General features: G+C 51.4%; 1 protein-coding gene across 3 annotated transcripts in view; it reads right to left on the bottom strand.

Moving 5' to 3' along the window:
- CDCA2 (cell division cycle associated 2) overlaps nucleotides 1–19,810 on the bottom strand; it is a 484,453-nt gene that overhangs the window by 304,226 nt on the left and 160,417 nt on the right. For all 3 annotated transcript variants that reach the window (XM_078666604.1, XM_078666606.1, XM_078666605.1), the window contains exon 5: nucleotides 9,974–10,118. In XM_078666604.1, coding sequence (XP_078522730.1) covers nucleotides 9,974–10,118 — 145 coding nt within the window. The remainder of the gene's footprint in view (nucleotides 1–9,973; nucleotides 10,119–19,810) is intronic.

Raw genomic sequence — 19,810 nt, 5'->3', positions numbered from 1 at the left:
TAAAAGCTATCCTCATGGCTAAATACACTTGAACTACTATTTTTTTTTTTTGATCTTATTTGTACTATTTATATTATTGACTTACCTCTTTGACTATGCTCCCTCATGTACCTACCTTACCTCACTTTTTACCTACAATTACGCTATGCCCAAATGCCTGTTATGCACTCTCCTGTTCTTACCCCCCATCTTTGTAAAGCGCACTGATATCTGCAAAGATCTTGTTTGCGCTATATAAAACTTTCAAAATAAATAAATAAATAAATAAAGGTATGGGAGGAAACGCGTAAAGGAGTTGCGAGTCCCAACTCAACTGAAACGTGACCCCCAAGGCTCCCTGCATCGGAAACTGGAGGCTGCAGAATGACAGGCAGTGAGCATTCTCGCGAGTGGCAAACAGGTCCACCTGAGGAGTCCCCCACGTCCAAAAGACGTGACTAACTACCTTTGGATGAAGCCTCCACTCGTGGTCGGCGGAGACTGTCTGCATGAACGTTCAGAACTCCGGCCAGATGATTTGCCATCAGACAAATCTGATTGTCCTGAACCCAGGACCAGAGACGCAGAGCCTCTCTGCAGAGACACTGCGACCCCACTCCTCCCTGCTTGTTGACATACCACATCGCGGCTGTGTTGTCCGTCAGGACCTGAACTGACTGACCGCGAAGGGAAGGGAGGAAGGCCTTGAGCGCCAGACGTATCGCCCGCAATTCCAGAAGGTTGATGTGAAGCAACCTTTCCTCTGGAGACCAAAGACCCTTAATCTCCAGGTCCCCCAGATGAGCACCCCACCCTAGAGTGGACGCATCTGTTATCAATGTGGCCACCGATGGAGGAAGTTGAAAAGGCTTTCCTTGAGACAGATTGCCTTCCACGCTCCACCAAGACCGATCCGCTGCAGTTTCTCTCGAGATCCTCACTGACTCCCAGAGATCTCCGCCGTGCTGATACCACTGCCTGCGGAGACACCACTGGAGTGCCCTCATGTGCCAGCGTGCATGGTTGACCAACAGAATGCAAAAAGCCATCAGACCTAGCAGGCGATGGACCTTCAGGACTGGAACAACCGCTCCATTGAAAAATAAATGAATAATTTCCTGTATGTCGCGAATCTTTTGAGGAGGAGGGAATGCACAACACACAGTAGTGTCCAGTACCGCACCTATGAACAGGTTGCGCTGGGAGGGCACCAGGTGAGATTTGGGTACATTTATCGAAAAACCCAACCTGTGCAACAACTGAGTTGTCTCTTGCAGATGATGGAGCACTATCTCTGGAGATTCTGATTTGATCAGCCAAATCGGCCAGATACGGGAATACCGGTATCTGCGACCGTCTGAGATATGCTGCCACCACAGCCATCACCTTGGTGAAGACTCGAGGCGCAGTAGTAAGACCAAACAGAAGGACCGCAAACTGATAGTGTTGCAATCCAAACATGAAACGGAGATACTTTCTGTGCGACTTCAGGATTGGGATATGAAAATACGCATACTGCAAGTCGATCGACACCATCCAGTCTTCTTCCAGCAGCGCTTGAAGAACCTGTGCAAGTGTGAGCATCTTGAACTTCTCCTGCTTCAGGTAAAGGTTCAAGATCCTAAGATCAAGGATTGGACGGAGCCTGCCATCCTTCTTGGGTATCAGGAAATACCGGGAGTAGCATCCCTGACCGCTCTCCTGCTCTGGAACCACCTCTATCGCACCCTTTCTGAACAGAGCAAGGACTTCTTCCTGCAGGAGCAGCAGATGGTCCTCCGAACAATAACCCTGGCAAGGAGGGTAATTAGGGGAAAACTCCCGAAAGGGAAGAGCATACCCATTCTCCACGAGATTGAGAACCCAAAGATTTGATGTAATCAATTCCCAATCTAGTAGAAAATAGGTAAGCGGCCCCCCACTGTGCCCACATGATCCGGAATGGCGGATCTAGGGCTGCTTTGCTGCAGTGGTAGGGGGCTGGGAAGGGGAAGAGGAGGAGGCTTGACTATCTCTAGGACGAGCTCGCTGTCTGCCTCTGTACGACTTGTACAGCGTATTTTGCTGTTGTTGCGGCTGCTGCTGTGATGTTTTGTAGGAACGAAAGGAAGACCTGCCAAATCCTCTGAATCGCCTTCCAGTAGTACCCCTGGTCTGAAGACCTAAAGATTTCGCTGTGGCCCTGCTGTCTTTGAAACGTTCTAAAGCAGCGTCAGCCTTCTTGCCAAACAATCCTGACCCATCAAAGGGCAAGTCCATCAAAGCAGACTGAACATCTGCAAGAGAATTCCGATGACTTTAACCATGCAGCTCTTCTAGTGGCCACCGAAGAGCCCATGACTCTCGCCACCGAATCAGCCGTGTCCAGCCCACTCTGAATCACTTGTCTCGCAGCAGCCTGAGTGTCCGAAATTACTTCCTGAAAGTCCTTTCTATCCACCTCAGGAATTTTTGGCACTAACTGCTTCACGGAATCCATCAAGGCATGGATATATCGTCCCATCAGACAAGTTGCATTAGTAGATTTTAATGCTATGCTGGCTGAGGAGAAGACCTTCTTGGCTGCTTGATCTTGCTTCCTGGACTCTTTTTCCCCAGGAACCTGCGGAAAAGCACCCGCAGACTTCTTTGAGCAGGCAGCCTAGAGGACTTTGAAGCATGAGCAGAAGACGACTCCGAGTGCGACCTCAATCGAGACCTCGACCTCGAACGCCGAGACCGTGACTTCGAAGTCTTCTTATCTTTCTTACTTTTAAGCTTTGCAACGAGGAGCTTCGTCTCCCTCTCCCAAAGGGCCTTCGGAGTCATCTTTTTGCAAGATGGGCAATCCTCGACGTCATGGTCGGAGCTCAGACACCAGACGCAGCACTCATGCGGGTCAGTAATGGACAGTCTTGCCACATTCCCCGCAGGCCTTAAATCCAGTCTTCTTCGAAGACATCACCACAGAAGACAATGAAACAGAGAAAATAACTACAGAGTAACAAAGTTACTACAAAGCTACTGTCGATCCCTAGAAAACCGTTAGCGTCGATGACGCGGAAAAAAGGGAACTGATGTCATCACGCCGGCGTGGGCCTATTATGGTGTCGGTGACGTCAGCGGAGTCGCGCGCGATGCCGTGCCTCTGTGACATCGTCCACGTCGGCGCGAAGCAACAAAAAGAATTTCCGAATGCTGCTGACGCAGAGGGATATTCACAAGGTGAGGAATCCACTGGCAGATGTATCTATCAGAAAAAAGGGCCAAGTCCTACAAGACTTTACTATTCAATACCTTGATTTGTGCCATCTTTACACAACAGCAATAGAAAACAACAGTAATACTTTGTGAATAGGTGGCAAAAAAAAGAGTAAAGCACAGCCAAGAACGTCAGAATGCCATTTACAAAGGTGACTAAAACAAATCACTGAAGGGATGGAGTGGTCACTGTATCAAATGCAGCAGATAAACAGAGTTTTCATGTATGTACACTGTTCTCCGTGGATTATAAAAACACCACCACAAAAACTCTTCTAACTTAATGCCTGGGCTGCTAACCACCTGTCTGAATGAGGAGTAGCGGAAATCCGTCAAGTTCTTTAATTGAGAAAATATTAATTTATCCATAATCCTAGGAAGACTTTGAGCACTCGGGTGGGGGGGCATTTGCAAGAGCATATCTGCTTAAAATATATATATATTTTTCAAAGCCAAATTTTATTTTCAACAGTCAAAATATGCCTTTCAAGGCCAGATACCATAACAGCAACATATATAGCAAAATATACACAGTAAATACTATAATGTCGAAATTTTGTAGCCAAATCCGCAGAAGAGTTAATCTGGGTGAATGAGGGATGTCCCAGCCAAAAACCTGCAGCAAACCTGCAATAACACCGTGCCAGAACCCTCAGAGTGATGTCAATAGCCATATGGTGTGGATGAGGGTACCCTCGGCCACCTGTCATCGCAAGCAGAGTGGAGAAGCATTAAGCCCAGCCCCCCAGAGCCGATATCTAGTGTAATCGACTCTATGCAGGTACTTAAACTGTATGTATCGTAATTGAGTCGCTATGGCGGCACCTTGTGGAGATGCCAGCGCCTCAGTCCAGTCCTCATCATCCAAGGGGCCCAAGTCAGTCTGCCAGGCCTCCAGTGTTTTAGACAGCATTGTGTGGCTATTCGTGACAACTGTGCAATAGATTTTGGTAATCTTATGTTCTCCCATGAATACTTTTGTCTTAAAAAGACTATAGTCAGGTATGGTCTACTGGAGTGCGAGATAAAGAAAAAAGGCATGGCGGAATTGAAGATATTGGTAAAATTGCGACTGAGGCATCGCATATTCTTGCTGTACTTCCAGAAAGGACTTCAGGGTCTTACCATGAAGGACGTCTCCCACGGTGGAGATTCCTATAGCCTCTCTTCGCGAGAAGCCAGGTAGCTCAGCGAGCTACGGCATGAGGCCATTGTGCCAGAGGGGAGCCTCTTTTGTTATCCTGCCCCACCATCCTAGCTGCCAGAGCATGCGTTGCCATAGTTGAAAGGCGGTGGCGGTCCCTGGTGGCAAAGCTTTTCGGGTCGGGCCCGCATAGTGGATTGTATCAGCCATCACTCGACTGCATATGCAGGGTCTGAACTATCTCCGTACCACCAATTATTTAGTATGAGAAGGTACAAGGTTGCATAGCATGCCTGGACTGCCGGTGTTGACAATCCACCGCAATAGGTTGATTGAAAGCATGTCCTCATTTGCCACCAGAGCTGCCCCCCAAAGGAAATGCCAAAGAGTAGAGTTTAGTCGTGTGAACCAACCAGGTGCTATCAGATATGGGTGGTTTTGGAGTCGAAATAATATGCGGGGCAGGAAGATCATCTTGGAAATGGCGGACCTACCGAATAGAGAGTGTGGCAGATGTGACTAGGAGAGAGTCTGTTCCTTAATTTGCACCCACAGTGGGGCTAGGTTTCTTTCCCAGGACAGGGGCTGTGAGGCAGCCAGAGAGACCCACAGATATTTAAAACCATCCTGTACCATCGTCACCTCATCGGACCAGGGGCCCAGAGGGCCTGCATTGCGCATGGACCACAGATCAGACTTACGGCAGTTCATATATAGCCCAGATGTGTCAAAGATCTGTATGATCCTGAGGAGTCTGGGTCCAGATCGGTCAGGTCGCGTAGGGAAGAATAATATGTCGTACCGCATATAGGGCTATGCGGTCGGACGTTGCCCCAGGCCACTCAAACCCACAGATCTGTGCATCTATCCCCAACCATGCCGCAAGAGGCTCCATAGCAAGTGCAAAGAGATATGGAGAGAGAGAGAGGGTAGCCCTGACGGGTGCCACACCCAATAGGAAAGGTTTGTGAGATGGTGTCCGCCACACGGACAGAGACAGTGATATCCATATAGAGAGGTTGGATATATTTCAGGAGACCAGAATATTAAGACGACTGAGGAGTGCAGAGAGATATGTCCACCTCAAGGAGTCAAAGGTCCTATCTATGTCTGCAAGCAGTAGAGCAGCTGGTTCGCCCAGACGGTCCACCCAAGCAATAGCATTGTGTGTGTGTCGAAGATTATGTCGCGTGGCGCGGCCCAGCATGAAGCCCACCCGGTCTGAATGGACCAGATCAGATGTGTGGGACTAGGCGTTTACCTATGATCTTGGCAAGTAGCTTTGCCTCCACGTTGAGGAGTGATATTGGGCGACACGAAGAGTGAAGTTCAGGGGGCCAGCCCGGCTTTAGGAATACTACTATCTCAGCGGGACACCAATCCACTGGAAGAGACTGGTTGTCTAGAGCAGCATGGAGGTGTGGCAAGGTAAGGAGCAGTGAGTATAGATTGCTACTTCTTATGGATTTCGCATGGAAAGCCATTTGGGCCGAGCACCTTGCCCCAGCGCATCTCAGACAGTGCTTCATGTATCTCCTCAGTTGTATTTGGGGCATCTAGGTCGTCCCGTACAGGGTCTGTGAGGGCGTGCGGAGGCAAGTCATCAATAAAAGTCTGAACTAACCGTGGTGATCTAGTCTCCCAGGGGGGCATATAGCTCCGCATAATAGTCCGCAAAGCATGCGGCTATATGTAGGGGATCCGTGAGGACCCTCCCAAAGGGATCACACAGGCTCGAGATGAGGCAGAGACCTCTTTGACACAGACTGTGTAGTAAAGCGCTCTAATTGCGCCCCCCCTCCGGTATATTCTGCTGCAGGTAGCCAGCCAGGCCACCCGAGCCTAGTCTAGCAGCTCACTGGTGTACACCTTTTGAGTATGGAGTAATTGTATATGCGAGACGAGTCGGTTCGCCTATCTACGCGCGCTCTGCAGCCAGTAGCTGGGCCTGCAGCTGCATCAATTATTCCAGAGGCAGCTTACGCTGCACCGTGCAGTAAGCAATATCTATCCCCGAAGGGTAGGCTTCATTGCCTACCACACAACAGCAGGCAATCCAACGGACACAGTATTATGCGAGAAATATTCTGTGAGGGCATTGTGCATATGTGAACTATATTTATCATCTTATAGGAGCCACGGTGATAGGCGCCAGCAGAAGGGGGGGTGTTTGGTGCCTAGTCGCAGGTCTAGTTGTAGTGGGGAATGATCCAAAAGGCCCAGGGCAGTATTTCGGCCGCCACAAGTCTATGTAGGTGAGCAACTGACAAGAAGATGTAGTCTATGTGGGAGAAGGACCCATGGGCGCTAGAGAAATAAGTGTAACCCTGTTCAGTAGGATGGAGTTGCCTCCAAGTGTCCACCCAATCAAGTCCCTGCACCGTGGACCCCAGTTTTGAGTCACTGGGCTTGGCTATATTTCTTGCACTGCACCACCTGTTTATAGAAAGGCATATTGTGCAATTCCAATCACCCCCCGACTAGGGTCAGCCCCGGGAGAATCTCTACCCTTGGCTTTATCAAGCGTTCCATCAGGTTCCATGTGAGGGGCGTATATACATGCCAGGACAAGCGACTGGCCATACACCGAGCCCGTAACAATGACAAAACCAAAGCGCATTAAGCATGGAAGTCTCTTTTAACCTTATCTGATATAGCTGTTCTAATAGAGCAGCTCCCAGCCAACGGACCCCTAAACGGCTTCCCCTAGAAACAGCGATGTCTTAAGGTCCAAGGGAGAGCATTAAAAGGTGCAGCCCATATCACTGTGCCGTCCACAATGGCATCTAGATCACTCATTGCGATGAGTGGCAAGTGAAGTGTCTTTCATGCTGTAATTCCTGTGGGTCAGACATGTGATTTGTTGCAAGATTTGGAGCGTTTCTTGGATAATGACCGTTGGCGTTGCCCTCCGTGGACCCGGGGCAACCCATGACGATAAAAAAGAGAACAAATCCAGTCTGGGCTGTGTGTGCGGCCTGAGCTTTATATTCTCATCTGTCCACGCGAACACCTCCTCAGGGGAATAAAAGAAGTGTGTCCGCTCTTTGTAGGATACTTGGAGCCTGGCCATACCAGCAAGGAGTATTGAATCTTAAGATGGCGCAATTTGGCTTTCGCCTCAGTGAAGGACTGCAGGCGCTGCTGGAAAAGCATTGCGTAGTCTGGAAATATGATCTTTTGAAAGGAGAAAAGGAGGGGATCTAGGTTGTTGCAGGATGAAATCCCGGTTTTTGAAATTTGGGAAGCGTGTAATCAGGGGTCTAGGACGAGCACCCAGCGGTGACTTCAGTAGCGGCGCTCGATGAGCACGTTTAATGACGAAGCAGGGTGGCACGAGACCGGGTAGGGGGAGCCAGTCCGCCAGCCATTTAGTCAGGAAGTCTGCCGTGTCGCCGCCCTCACAGCCCTCAATGAACCCTACAAAGCGGAGGATGTTTCGGCGGGCGCGCCCTCAGTGTCTTCCGCTCGCGTGGCCAGGCCTTTCGCGACGGATTCCAAGGCGGAGACCTTCCTCTGAAGTGTCAACTGTCGATATCCTGGACTCTGCCTCAGTTATTCGCTGTTCAGCATTGCGCAAATCCTGCCTGAGGAGCAGGACGTCTGATCCGACGGCCCCAATCTTGGCCTCCAGCATTTCTCTGGATTGTGTTATGGTAGCTAATATGGCGGCGTTGTCTGGCATAGACAGCAGTGGGCTGCTCATGATTGGGCCCTGTGCAGCTGCGCCAGCATATTTATCTATGGTACTCTGCTGGGCCGTCACGTCTGGGTACATCTTTAGTCATGGTGCAGGTGTATGGCTTTCGTTGTAGGCTTCCCCGAACGTGGAGTTAAAGGATAAGTATAGAAGTATAGATCCTGTCAGGATGATAGAAAGGGCACAGATCACCTGCAATATAGGGGGATCAAAGAGGCAGGGACCACAGCACCAGGTAAGGCGCCCTCGTTCAATCGGTCTTTTTCCTCAGCTTCCGATAAAGGTACGATGTGCACACCCCCTGGCAGACAGGGCACCGAAGCACCACCCTCACGTGGCCTTTTGGTTACTCAAATGGCCTAGTCAGTGAAGCACACACACACGCTACAGGGCCCCTCTTGGGTGCGGGATCTCAACAGTCTATGGCCACCCCAAGACCACAGGCCCGGGAGTGTAGGTGCAGGAGTATGGTGTTTTGTCCCCAGCTCACCTCAAAACTGGCCTCCCAGAATGTAGAGCTTCAGCTGATCTTGCGCAGGGGCCCAATGTCACCCCCGGCCATCCAACATTTGCTTGGCGGGCGCCAGTGGGCCGATAGTGTTAGGTGCTACCCAAGGCTGCAGAGTCGTCAGCCACCACGCTGCTGCAGGCTGCCCGGAGTAGGTGTAGGCATGCCGCGGCCCGAAATGGCCGCTGAATCCCACCAGGCCACTTGCAGCAGGGGCTGTCTCACAGCCGCCGGCCCCACACCTCCAGCGGCAATGGTATGCCATTGCGACACTCATGGCCCTGCATGGACACATCGCCTCTCACACAGGACAAGGATCGCCAGGCCTCTGCCGCCCACGTTTGTCAGGCCGCACCCACAGATATGCGGCCACCGGCAATCTGAGTGTAGAGTGAGCCGCCGATGGCAGAGACACCCACCTCTGCACAGTATCTTGCACACGGGTTGGACAATGGCATGCCGCGGCTCGATGCAACAGCCGAGACTCATTGGGCTCACTAGGTAGTGCGGCCTGACCGGGTGGAAGGGGGCACGCTGTTGCCCGACATGACCGCCGGATTTCATCTAGTGCCCTCGGCAGCAAGTGAGGAGAGGTGGCTGGACGCAGCCGCCGGATCTCGTCAGGCTCCATGGACCAGATGTTACTCCCTACCTTCAATACACCGCTACCGGTGGGCAGCAAGACGATGCGGCATTCACCACAGCACGCCGATGTGCACCGTAACTCCACTACAAGGCCACTCACGCAAGGGCGAGGATCAGAGGGCCGCAGTCTCTCCTAGTCGTCTGGGCGTCTCCGGGCGGGGTACGCCGGGGGCCACCAGGAACTAGGAGCATTTACCCAGAATGTGGCTCCGCATGACGGCCGAAAAACGTGCAGGATGTTAGACGGATTACTGTGAGGCTGCAGGATCTTGTCTAAAGCATGTCCACCCTGTTGGACCGCTAGGACACGCCGCTAAAATAAATTTTTTAAACCTCAAAACTTCCCGTATGCATTCTGGGACCATTGTTTCCTTAAGGATGCATTCATTTGCATTTTTAAAGAGGGGAATTTAGGTCCAGATCAAACTTGGTAATATGGCTTGGGGATCAGAGGCGGTTTGCCTGCCAGGCACCCCTTTCACTGTTTCTGGAGGCATTAAATAAGAGCAAAAACTCATCCTTCTCCATGAGCATGGAAGATCTACTCTGGTGCCAACGAGGCAAGAAAGCCTATGTTGTCACCTTTCCATGTGAGGCGTCGGTGGTATATGAAAACGGCTGAAAAGAGATTGAGACGAATTGAGAAAAAAAAAAGTTATGTACAGAGAAGAGCCATTTTTGTTCAGGTATGTATGCCAGAGACCTAACAACCACACCTATAATGTAGATGTGACGAGATGAGAGTAGATTTAGTTACCATTTTCTGCATGTTGTAGGCCATCATCCAAGAATTCAGTAAATGCAGAACTCTGCTCCCTTTCCTCCAAAGAAAGAAACGAGTCTCGGAAAGCAGAGATTTTTTCTTTCAAAGATGAATGCCTCCCAGGTCTAAATGGACTAACCTGGAAAAGAGAACACATTAAAATTAAACCTGATGCACAGAAGCAATTAACACATTTACTACCATCTACAATAGATGTCAAAACTAGTACAGGGCTTAAAGAAAGGAAAGGTACACCATCAACTCTTCCGCAAATGTCTACATCTATATTAAGCTTTTTCAAACTACAATCACCTTATGTTTTTAAAATTTTTAGAAAACATTTTTATAAAACAGGGGCTACCAATTTTGCCCACTGGCAAAATTGTTGTTTGGAAAATTGTAATGGTTTTGGACTGGACCACCCCAACTTATTCCAGTTTCAGCATGAATGAACATGTTACTTAACCTTCAGCAATGCATTATCTGATGGAGACAGGATCTAGCCGCAAATTCCTTACTTTAGAATCTTCCCCAGGCGCGTGACTGGATGCTTGTTTTTCCCCATAGCACTGGCGCGCGTCAGGAGAGAGCGTCAATCGACTCCGTATCGACGTGTCAACTGAATGGGACGTCGACGGAGTCCATATAACTCCTTCGCCGAAGTCCGTTTCTTTCATGGCTATTTTCTGCGCTCAAAAAGTGGAGCCACAATTAGAAAATGCCTATTGAAACAATGTGCTAAAATAACACCCCCTTGTGTCAAATAACCACTGGACTCTTCCTTTTTTTTTCTTTTTAGGATGTGAATGACCATAATGAAATCTTTGAGGTAAAAGAAGACTCAGTTTGCAGAGAGGGGAGGATGGGACGATCATTAAGGAATCTACGGCTAGATCCTGTGTCTACTTGTTCCCCTGATGGAGACATCTAGCTGCAGATTCCTTAACTTTAGAATAAAATGCCAAATCCATACTATCCCCAGAGAAGGGTCTGCGAACACTGACCATGAAAAGTCACTTACTATAACAAATGCGGCCCAGAACAAGAGAAAGACCAGACGTTCATAACGAATAGTTTTCTAGCTTGAAGATCTTTCTGGATTCACTATGCTGTGCATTATTCCGCGGTCTTGTGGTTGGGTCCGGATTCGTAGTCTTTTCTTTGGGTTTTTTTTTTTTTTTGTAGCCCAGGTGGGCGTCGGCGTCACACCTCCTTGGGTGCATTTCCGGTGACGTCGGCATGCTTCCTGCGGAAGCTCCCACTCTTGGGCGCCATCTTCGGGTTATTTTTTTTCCGCGTTTCTTTCGTTTCCGAAGTAATGGCAATGTTCTATTCAGGTGATATTTTACCGCTTGTACTTTCAAGGTTTCCCTTTTTTTTTTTTTTTTAACCACCTCTTCTCTCTCCAGCCTCATCTTTTTGACGGAGGTGGGTGGGTTCGCTAGTGAATCCATAAAGATCTTCAAGCTGCAAAACTACACCGACAGGTAAGAAAACTATTCGTTTTGCAGCGTGAATCTTTCTGGATTCACTATGCTGTGCATAGATTTTGTAGCGGTTTCTCATCTCTGTGGCGGCTGGGTGGAAGATGAGCGTTGGTTGTTGAATATGTGCTGGAGCACCTTTTGTCCGACTTGTGCTTCCTTGTTCATCTGTATATCCACACAGTAGTGCTTCGTGAACGTGTGCACCGAAGCCCATGTTGCCGCCAGGCATATGTCCTCTATGGGTGTGTTAGCCAGGAAGGCTATTGTAGCACCCTTTTTCCTAGTGGAGTGGGCACGTGTCCCCTCTGCTAGCTCTTGTCCTGCACCTTTGTGGCAGAGTTGAATTGTCTGTGCGATCCATCGTGCAATAGTCTTTTTGGTTACTACCTTGACACGAAGAACTGTTTTGTCTTCCTGTGTCCCTTCGTCCTCTCAATGTAGTGCATGACTGCCCTTCTGGTGTCCAGGGTGTGCAGAGCTCGCTCTGCGCTAGTTGTTGGTTTTTGGAAAAAACTCGGTATCTGTATAGACTGGTTCATGTGGAACTTGGGTACCACTTTCGGCATGAAGTGTGGGTCAGTCCTCATCACAACCCTATCATTGTGTATTTGTATGTAGGGTTCTTGTAGCGTTAGCGCCTGAAGCTCGCTTACTCTGCGTAAGGACGTTATTGCAACCAGGAAAGCCGTTTTCATAGTTAGCATCTTTAGGGAGGCTTTGTGAAGTGGCTCAAAGGGCTCTTTCATGAGTTCCGTGAGGACTATGTTCAAGTTCCATGCCGGTGGCGGCACCCGCTTGGGTGGCTGTTGGACTTGGCCTTTTCCCCCCAAATTTTTCGCTTTTGACCCCCTTGTCTAAGATGTCTCCCCCATGGGATTAAACCTGTATAGGCCATGAGTGGTGTGAGACACCTTGTTGAAAATGTAATGACATGTAATAATGTGAGCACTTGTAAATTTCCCCATTTTAGAACTGCACCTGACTGAAAAGTATTGTATTTAAAATGGATGCCATGGTCATGGGTTTTGCCACTGGACTGCCATAGGTCAGCGGTCTAGATAATATTACCCAGCTACCCCTAGCTTTTGGAGGGAAAGCCTGGCACCCAGGGTGCTCACCCCCTCCCCTTGAGCCAGTTTGGGCCAGTTTTGCCAACATTCTAGAAGGTCCTGGCACTGCCTGGGAGGAGGGTATAAGTAAGGGGAAGTGCCACCAGAGAGTCAGTCAGCGCTGGGACAAGGAAGAGAGGGGACCTGCTGTGAGGTGCTACCGCCACATGGGCCTGTGAGCTGGGCCCTGCACCCCTAGACCCCCCCCTCTGCTGTCCCCATGGGCCCCTGACAAGGGAGGGCCCCTATCCAGGTCAGTGACGCTGTTTGACCGAGTATCACGCCAGCGCTGTGTGAAGAAGCGCCCAGGAGGTGAGGAGTGTGCCCCTGAGGATCTGTACTGGGACTGTCCGCTCCCTTGGGAAGTTGTGGCCCCCGTGGAAGCGCTGGACTGGGAGGAGCTGCCCGGGGAGGATTGTGCCCCCGAGGAACTGTGTCTTGCTGACCTGCCTCAGTCAACCGGCCCCTGGACTGCCTTACAAGCAGTGCGCTGTGAATAGCGCCATAGTGCTGAGGAGACTGTGAGGGGAAGTAGCGCTGGAGGAGCCTACCCTTGTTGTGGCGCTGGCTACCTGATTAATAAATAATAAAAGGGAGCCTACCCCTTGTCACAGCCGGAGATCACAGTCGCAGCCCGGACGCTGAGGAGACTGTGAGGGGACTTCGTAACAAGAAAGGGAGCCTACCCCTTGTCCTGGCCTCACGCTGTGTGGCAGTGCCGAAAATCACCGCCGCGGCCAGGCGCCGCCTTGAGGAGACCCCCCTGCTGGGGTGTGCAACGTTGCGGCAGCCCCCGATGCCAGGAGGGGGCCGCCGAAGTGAGAGAGGGCCGCGCTAGGCCCTGAAGCCGTCCAGGCCCGTGTCATGTGACGGGGGCGCCTGGTGGCGTCATTGGCCACGCCCCGCCACACCGCGTATGGATTGGCTGTGCGGCCGAGCCCCCGAGAAGACCGCGCAGCGATTGGTTGTCGGCCCGACAGCCCGGGAAGGAGCGGAGGACCGAAGTCCCGGGTCCGCGTGCAGAGTGACCGGTCCGAGAGGCCACCCCGCCGGTCAGGACCTGCAGGAGGCTGGGAGCGCCGCTGGGTCAGGAGAGAGCGGAGGGCAGGAGCCTACCCCGCCTCCGCCCGCAGGAGAAGGTGTCCTCCACTCGCTGCGGCCCCCAGGAAGGCCGCGTTAGGCCTGGGAGGCCCGCCGCCCTGCGATTGGCTGCGGGGCCGTCAAGAGCCCTGAAGACGCCGGAGAGGCATCAGGAGCCCGGTGAGTGGGGCTTTGGGCAAACTGTGTGGGGAGAGGGTGAAGAGGGCAACGGGGCACAGGGTCGGTGCTCGCCCCCCCCCCTCCCCTTAGCTTGGACATTTGTAGTTGGGCCCCGTTGGCCCCAGATACCACGGTGGTGGCCCGGACTAACCCTGTGGTGGGACTAATCAGGACTGAAAGGGCCTGGATAGAAGGAACCCCCCCCCCTGAACTGGGACAGGATGAGCATGTCTTCAGGCTAGATGCTCTAAGTTAGGCTTAGTGGTCATACGCCCAGGTTCACCTTCTGTCCACCCATGAGTTAGTGCCGATGTCCTCGTCTAATGCCCATGGAAATGTTCTTCTTGATTAGGGGAATGGGTACCCTGTCATGAGGAAGTGGGTGTCCTGGCCTAAAGAAAGGTTGCCCGAAGCTTGGTGCTTGTAAATACGTAAGTAAGGGAAGGTGACTACTTACCGGATGCTCCCTGCTTGTTGGTTGATTCATGACTAGTGAAATGTTTTGCAGGTGCTGGTGCCAGGAAATGTTAATTGAGCACCTCTTTATGGCATTCCTTGCAGGGGCGGGCTTCGTGGAATGTTCATGGTGATAAGTTGCCGGGATCATTGAAATGCACCTTTTTGCCTGTTGCCTAATAAGGGTGGGCTGTTGTGTACACCCTGATGTTCGATACCCCTAGTTTGATGGTAGAGGGAGCCTAGTTGAATCCTGACAGGTGTTCCTGATTTATGAAAAGGGCCCCTACCTGATATCTATGCTGGGCGATGTATGTTCCGCCTAGGGTGTTCAATGGGTTGGCCTGATGTGTTATTCCAGGCCCTTGTTTATGTACCAGATTAATGGGCCAGACAGGCTAATTTATTACAGGTGTTCCTGTCCATGTTATGCCGTGATGCCCTAATGTTTTCCCTAACAGGGGTGGGTTGGTGTTAATGTGCATGATGTATTTCTATGTTAATGTAGAATTTTGCAATTACAGCCTTCCCTTTAGGATGAGAGTCTGAGTTGGCCCCGCCAGATTGGCCCCAGATCTAATGACATTTTGATCCCATCATTTTTCTTCCTTTCAGCATGGACTACTTCCTATGTAAATAATTCCCCCCAATATTCGCTTGGCTCTGGCGCCATTCGGCGTCCTGTTGTGACACTACTGTTTTGCATTCTTTTGCCTTGCAGGTTGGAAACCCTACTAAACTACGTATTTTTTTTCCAACTCAAACTGGTGTCCTGCCTCTTTTGTGGTGTGCCTGGTGTGCTGACTGAGGGTACTGCGTGAGTGCTTCACATGTCCTCGAAGTTTGGCCTGCCCGCTTGATGCCATGCTACCCCTTTGGAGATCTGGGTAACCCCCATTTCCTACAGTGGCGCGATCCTTTTTGCTCCTTCCAGGAATCTCTTCACCACCTGTGATGTTAAGAAACTCCTGCACGTCTCTCCCCTTGTGTAGGCGACTATCGCTGCCAAGTGAACTCTTAACGAGGATGAGCTAAGGTTCTTCTCCAACAAGTGTGTTAGGTACCTTAGCACTGTGGAGTCCTTCTTCATTTTAGTGTGAAGTCTTTCTTTTCTGCACCATATTGTGAATCTTTTCCATTTCGCAATGTAGCACTTCCGAGTGCTGGGCCTCCGTGCCTCCCGAAGGACCTTCAGGGTGCTTTCTGGCAGCCTCAAATGTGCGAACTCTATGTCCTCAGGAGCCACGCTACTAGGCTCAGGCTCTCTGGCTCTGGGTGTAGCACCTCTCCGTTCTGCATGGAGAGTTGGTCTTTCCTCCTGCCGAATCTGTGGGGTGCACACGGTGTCATCTCCATGATCTGCGAGTACCATGTCTGTCTGGCCCACTGTGGCGCGACCAGTATCAGGGTCATGTTGCTCGCTCTGCACTTGCTCAGCACTCTGTGTATCAGTGGTATCGGGGGAAAGGCGTAAGCAAATGTCCCGGACCAATCTATCCATAGGGCATTCCCCAGTGACCCCTCCTCGGGCTGTCTGGATGCGAAGTTTTGGCATTTTGCATTCCGGCGTGTGGCAAACAGGTCCACTGACGGTGTTCCCCATCTGTCGAACAGCCACCTCGTCTCTTGAGCATTGAGCTCCCACTCGTGGGATGCCGATGTCTGTCTGCTGAGCCAATCTGCTTGTATGTTGTCCTTCCCTGGTAGATGTATGGCTAGCAGGTCTATCTTGAGAGGAATGGCCCATCTCCATATCTCCTGCGCCAGCGTTGAAAGCGGGGCTGACTGTGTGCCCCCCTGCTTGTTGATGTAGAACATCGCGGTGGTGTTGTCTGTTTGTAGCAACACCTTGTGCTTGTACAGTCTTGTTTGGAAGGCTTTCAGTGCAAGGAAGATTGTCTTTAATTCCAGGTAATTGATGTGCCTTGTCGCATCTGCTGGCGTCCACAGTCCCCTCACCTTGCGCTCCTCCATGTGAGCGCCCCATCCCTTCAGGGATGCGTCTGTGGTGATGGTCACTGTTGGCGTTGGGGGCGTTAGAGGCTTTCCCCTTGTTATGTTCTCCATGGTCCACCATGTCATCTCCTTCTGCACTGCGTGCGTTACAACCACTAGATCCTCCCAACTGCCTGTAGCTTGTGACCATTGCTCCTGTAGCCATTCTTGAATGGGTCTCATGTGGAGACGTACATTCGGTACCAGGTGGATGCATGATGCCATCATCCCCATGACCTTGCTCGCAGTCCTCACTGTCCGAGCTTGTCCCTTCCAGTAGAGGCGAGTTTACTTCACCAGTGCCCTCGCCCTCTTCGCGCTGGGGAGAACCTTGCCCTGCAAGGTGTTGATCTGTGCTCCCAGGAAGATCTTCACTTGTTCCGGCTCCATTAATGATTTCTTCCAATGGATGGAGAACCCCAGGCTTATGAGCGTGCTCGTCACCGTGTGTGTGTGCTGCTTGCATTTCTGGTATGAGTTTGCTTTCACCAGCCAGTCGTCCAGGTAGGGGTATACGTGTATTCCCTGCCTTCGTAGGTGCGCTGCGACTGCTGCGAGGCATTTTGTGAAGACCCTCGGTGCTGATTTTAGCCCAAAGGCTAGTGTCGTGAACTGGTAGTGGCTTTCTCCGATGGTGAACCTGAGCATATGCTTGTGCTTTCTGTTCATTGGGATGTGCAGGTAGGCGTCCTTGAGGTCTATTGTGACCATGAAGTCCCCGATCTGCAGTTGCGGGAGCACCTCTTGCAGAGAGGTCATTTTGAATTTTTGCGTTCTTATGAATTTGTTCAGGAACCTTAGGTCCAGAATGGGTCTCATTGTCTCGTCTACTTTTGGTACCAGGAAGTACGTTGAGTATATTCCCTTGTTTCTTTCCTTGAAGGGTACCCGTTCTATGGCCTGCTTCCGCAGGAGTTCCTTTACTTCTTCCTGAAGACACTCTAGCTGCTTGCTTGCTAGTTGTTTTCTTTTTGGTTTTCTGCTTGTTGGCCTCCCCTCCAACTCTATGCAGTATTCGAATTGGATGAGGTTGAGGATCCATTTGTCTGATGTGATTTCTCTCCATTCTTGGAGGTAAAATCTTAATCTTCCCCCCACTGGTGTTATGTGGTCGTAGATGTGTAACTTGTCTTGACCCCTCTGTACGTGCTGCCCCCTAGGATCTTTTCTTTGGGTGGGCACACAGGGTTTTTTGAAGTCACTTAGAGGCGGGCTGCTGTCCACCTCTTCTATTCTGTCCACGTCCATTTCCTCTCCCTCGAAAGGACTGGCCTCTTTGTTGGTATTGCCAGGACTGCTTCTGCTGACCCTGCTGAGCCTGCAAGTCTGCCTGGTGCGTCTGTTGGAAAGCCTGGTGTGATGTACCTGGCTGGTTTCCACCTCTCCCGTCAGGCCTCCGTGACGGGGTGCCCCTTTTGTTGCCTCTGAACGGCAATGCTCCCATGGACCTTGCTGTTTCGTTGTCCTTTTTTAGTTGACTGAGCTTCTCATCAACTGTTGTTCCGAAAAGCGTGTCGCCGTTGAACGGTGTGTTCAGGATGCTGTGTTGCACTTCTGGTTTGAAACCTGAAATCCTGAGCCAGGCGTGTCTTCTTTCAGTGACACCCATCATCATGAGCCTGCTGGAGGTGTCTGCTCCATCCAGGGCCGTCTTAAGGCAAGAATTTGCTGCGTTCTTCCCTTCTTCGACCAGCTTTTCGGCCTTCTGTCTGGCATCCTGGGGCAGGTCCTTCACCAACTGCCCTAGCTCCTCCATGATCTGGTACATGTGCCTGTTTATCCGTGCGTTGGAATTAGCCATGCGCCAGTGGGTCGCGGAGTTCCGTTCGATCCTTCTGCCCACCAGATCCATCCTCTTGCTCTCCTCATCCGGTGGTGGTCCAGAAGTAGTGGGTACGTTAGCCCTCTTCCTTGCTGTGGCCGTGATAATGTAGTCTGCAGAGACCGTCCCCTGAATGTAGGGTGGGTCTTTTGAGGAATGTTTGTACTTCTCTGTTCTGGGAGTTACTGCCTTGCATGTTGCGGGCTCCCTGAATGCTTCCTTCCCTTGAACCAAGACGCTGTCTAGCATTGGCAGGTATTGGCTCCTTGTTTGTGTGGGGAGCAATGTCTCTAGAAGGAAGTCTGCTTTCTGCTTCTCTTCGTCGAGCTTGAGTTTGAATGCCGCTGCGGCAGATCTTATCACCGAGCTGTAGGCCCCGATGTCATCCGGCGGTGATGGCCTCGAGGGATATGTGTCGACCGCCTCCTCCGGGCTGTCGGTGTCGACATCTAGGTAATCCACCTCCTGTAGGTCAGAGGGGGCCGACTCGGCGTCAGTCCTGCTGTCCTCTTCCTCCCCATAGTTTTAACTATCGTAGAGATTCTCTTCCTCTTCCTGGTCGTCGACCACCTCGACGTCCGGGTCTTGCTCCTCGGGGACCTCGTCTTCTTCCTCGACCACCTCCACCACTGGTGGCTTGGTCTTGTGTGGGATCGTGAAGGTTTTCATCTTTGCGTCGAAATCTTTCTTCCGCTGCAAGATGTTTTCCATTTCGGCCTCGAGGCGTCTTCTCTTTTTCTCCATCTCAGCCGCGTGTTCGGCCGCTCTTTTCGGCGGTTGGCTCGGCGCCGTGCTCTTCGGTGCCGAAGTTTTCGACGTCGAACCGGATTTTGGGTCTCTGGTCGGCGTCGGTAGTTTAGGGTCCTTCTCCCTCGGCGTCGATCGATCCTTTTCGACGACTTCTGCTGCTCAACAGCTCTCGGCGCCGGGGACTCCTTCTCAGAGGATCCGCTGGGCCTGTGGGTACTCGCGGACGCCAGGTGTTTTGGCGTCGGCGTTTTCGGGGCCTTGCCCTCGTTTTTTCGAGACTCAGAGTCTCTCGGGTTCTTGGGGGCCGAAGAGTCTCCTACCTTATCAGAAGTCTTCGTGTAATCGGTCTCTACGACCGTGTAGCTGTAGTCTTCGGCGGCAGCGTTGTCCTCATCCTCGGAAGACAACCCCAGATCGTAGAGGGACGGAGTCGGGGCCTTCCCCTGCAGGGTGGCGTGCGCTACCCTGTCTCTCTCTCACACGAAGGGTCTTCGGGGTGAAGGCGGAGCAGGCGTTGCAGTCCTCGCTTTCGTGATTTACCGGTAGACAAAGGTTGCATACCGGGTACTGGTCCTTCTGCGCGTACTTGTGGTGGCAGTTACGGCAGAACTTGAACGGCGTGTTGTCCATCATTGAGCGCTCAGGGCCTCCCTGGTCGCGTGTTCGTCGAAGATCTCGATGAATTCTCCTTCTCCTTTGCTGACTCCTCGTCGATGAAGTCTCCTGGAGTCTTCAGATGCCTTTTCTTTGTAATTTCTGTCTTTTCCTTTCTTCTTTCTCCAAAAATGTCTGGAGCCCAAACGGGAACGATCCAGACCCGACCGCGGAAAAAAAGAATCTGAAGATGGCGCCCAAGAGTGGGAGCTTCCGCAGGAAGCATGCCGACGTCACCGGAAATGCACCCAAGGAGGTGTGACGCCGACGCCCACCTGGGCTACAAAAAAAAATAAAT

This window comes from Lissotriton helveticus, chromosome 11 (assembly GCF_964261635.1).
Source record: "Lissotriton helveticus chromosome 11, aLisHel1.1, whole genome shotgun sequence".
In the NCBI taxonomy this organism is placed as follows: Eukaryota; Metazoa; Chordata; class Amphibia; order Caudata; family Salamandridae; genus Lissotriton; species Lissotriton helveticus.
The sequence above is the reverse complement of the archived record's forward strand: the minus strand, read 5'-3'. Positions and strand labels throughout refer to the sequence as shown.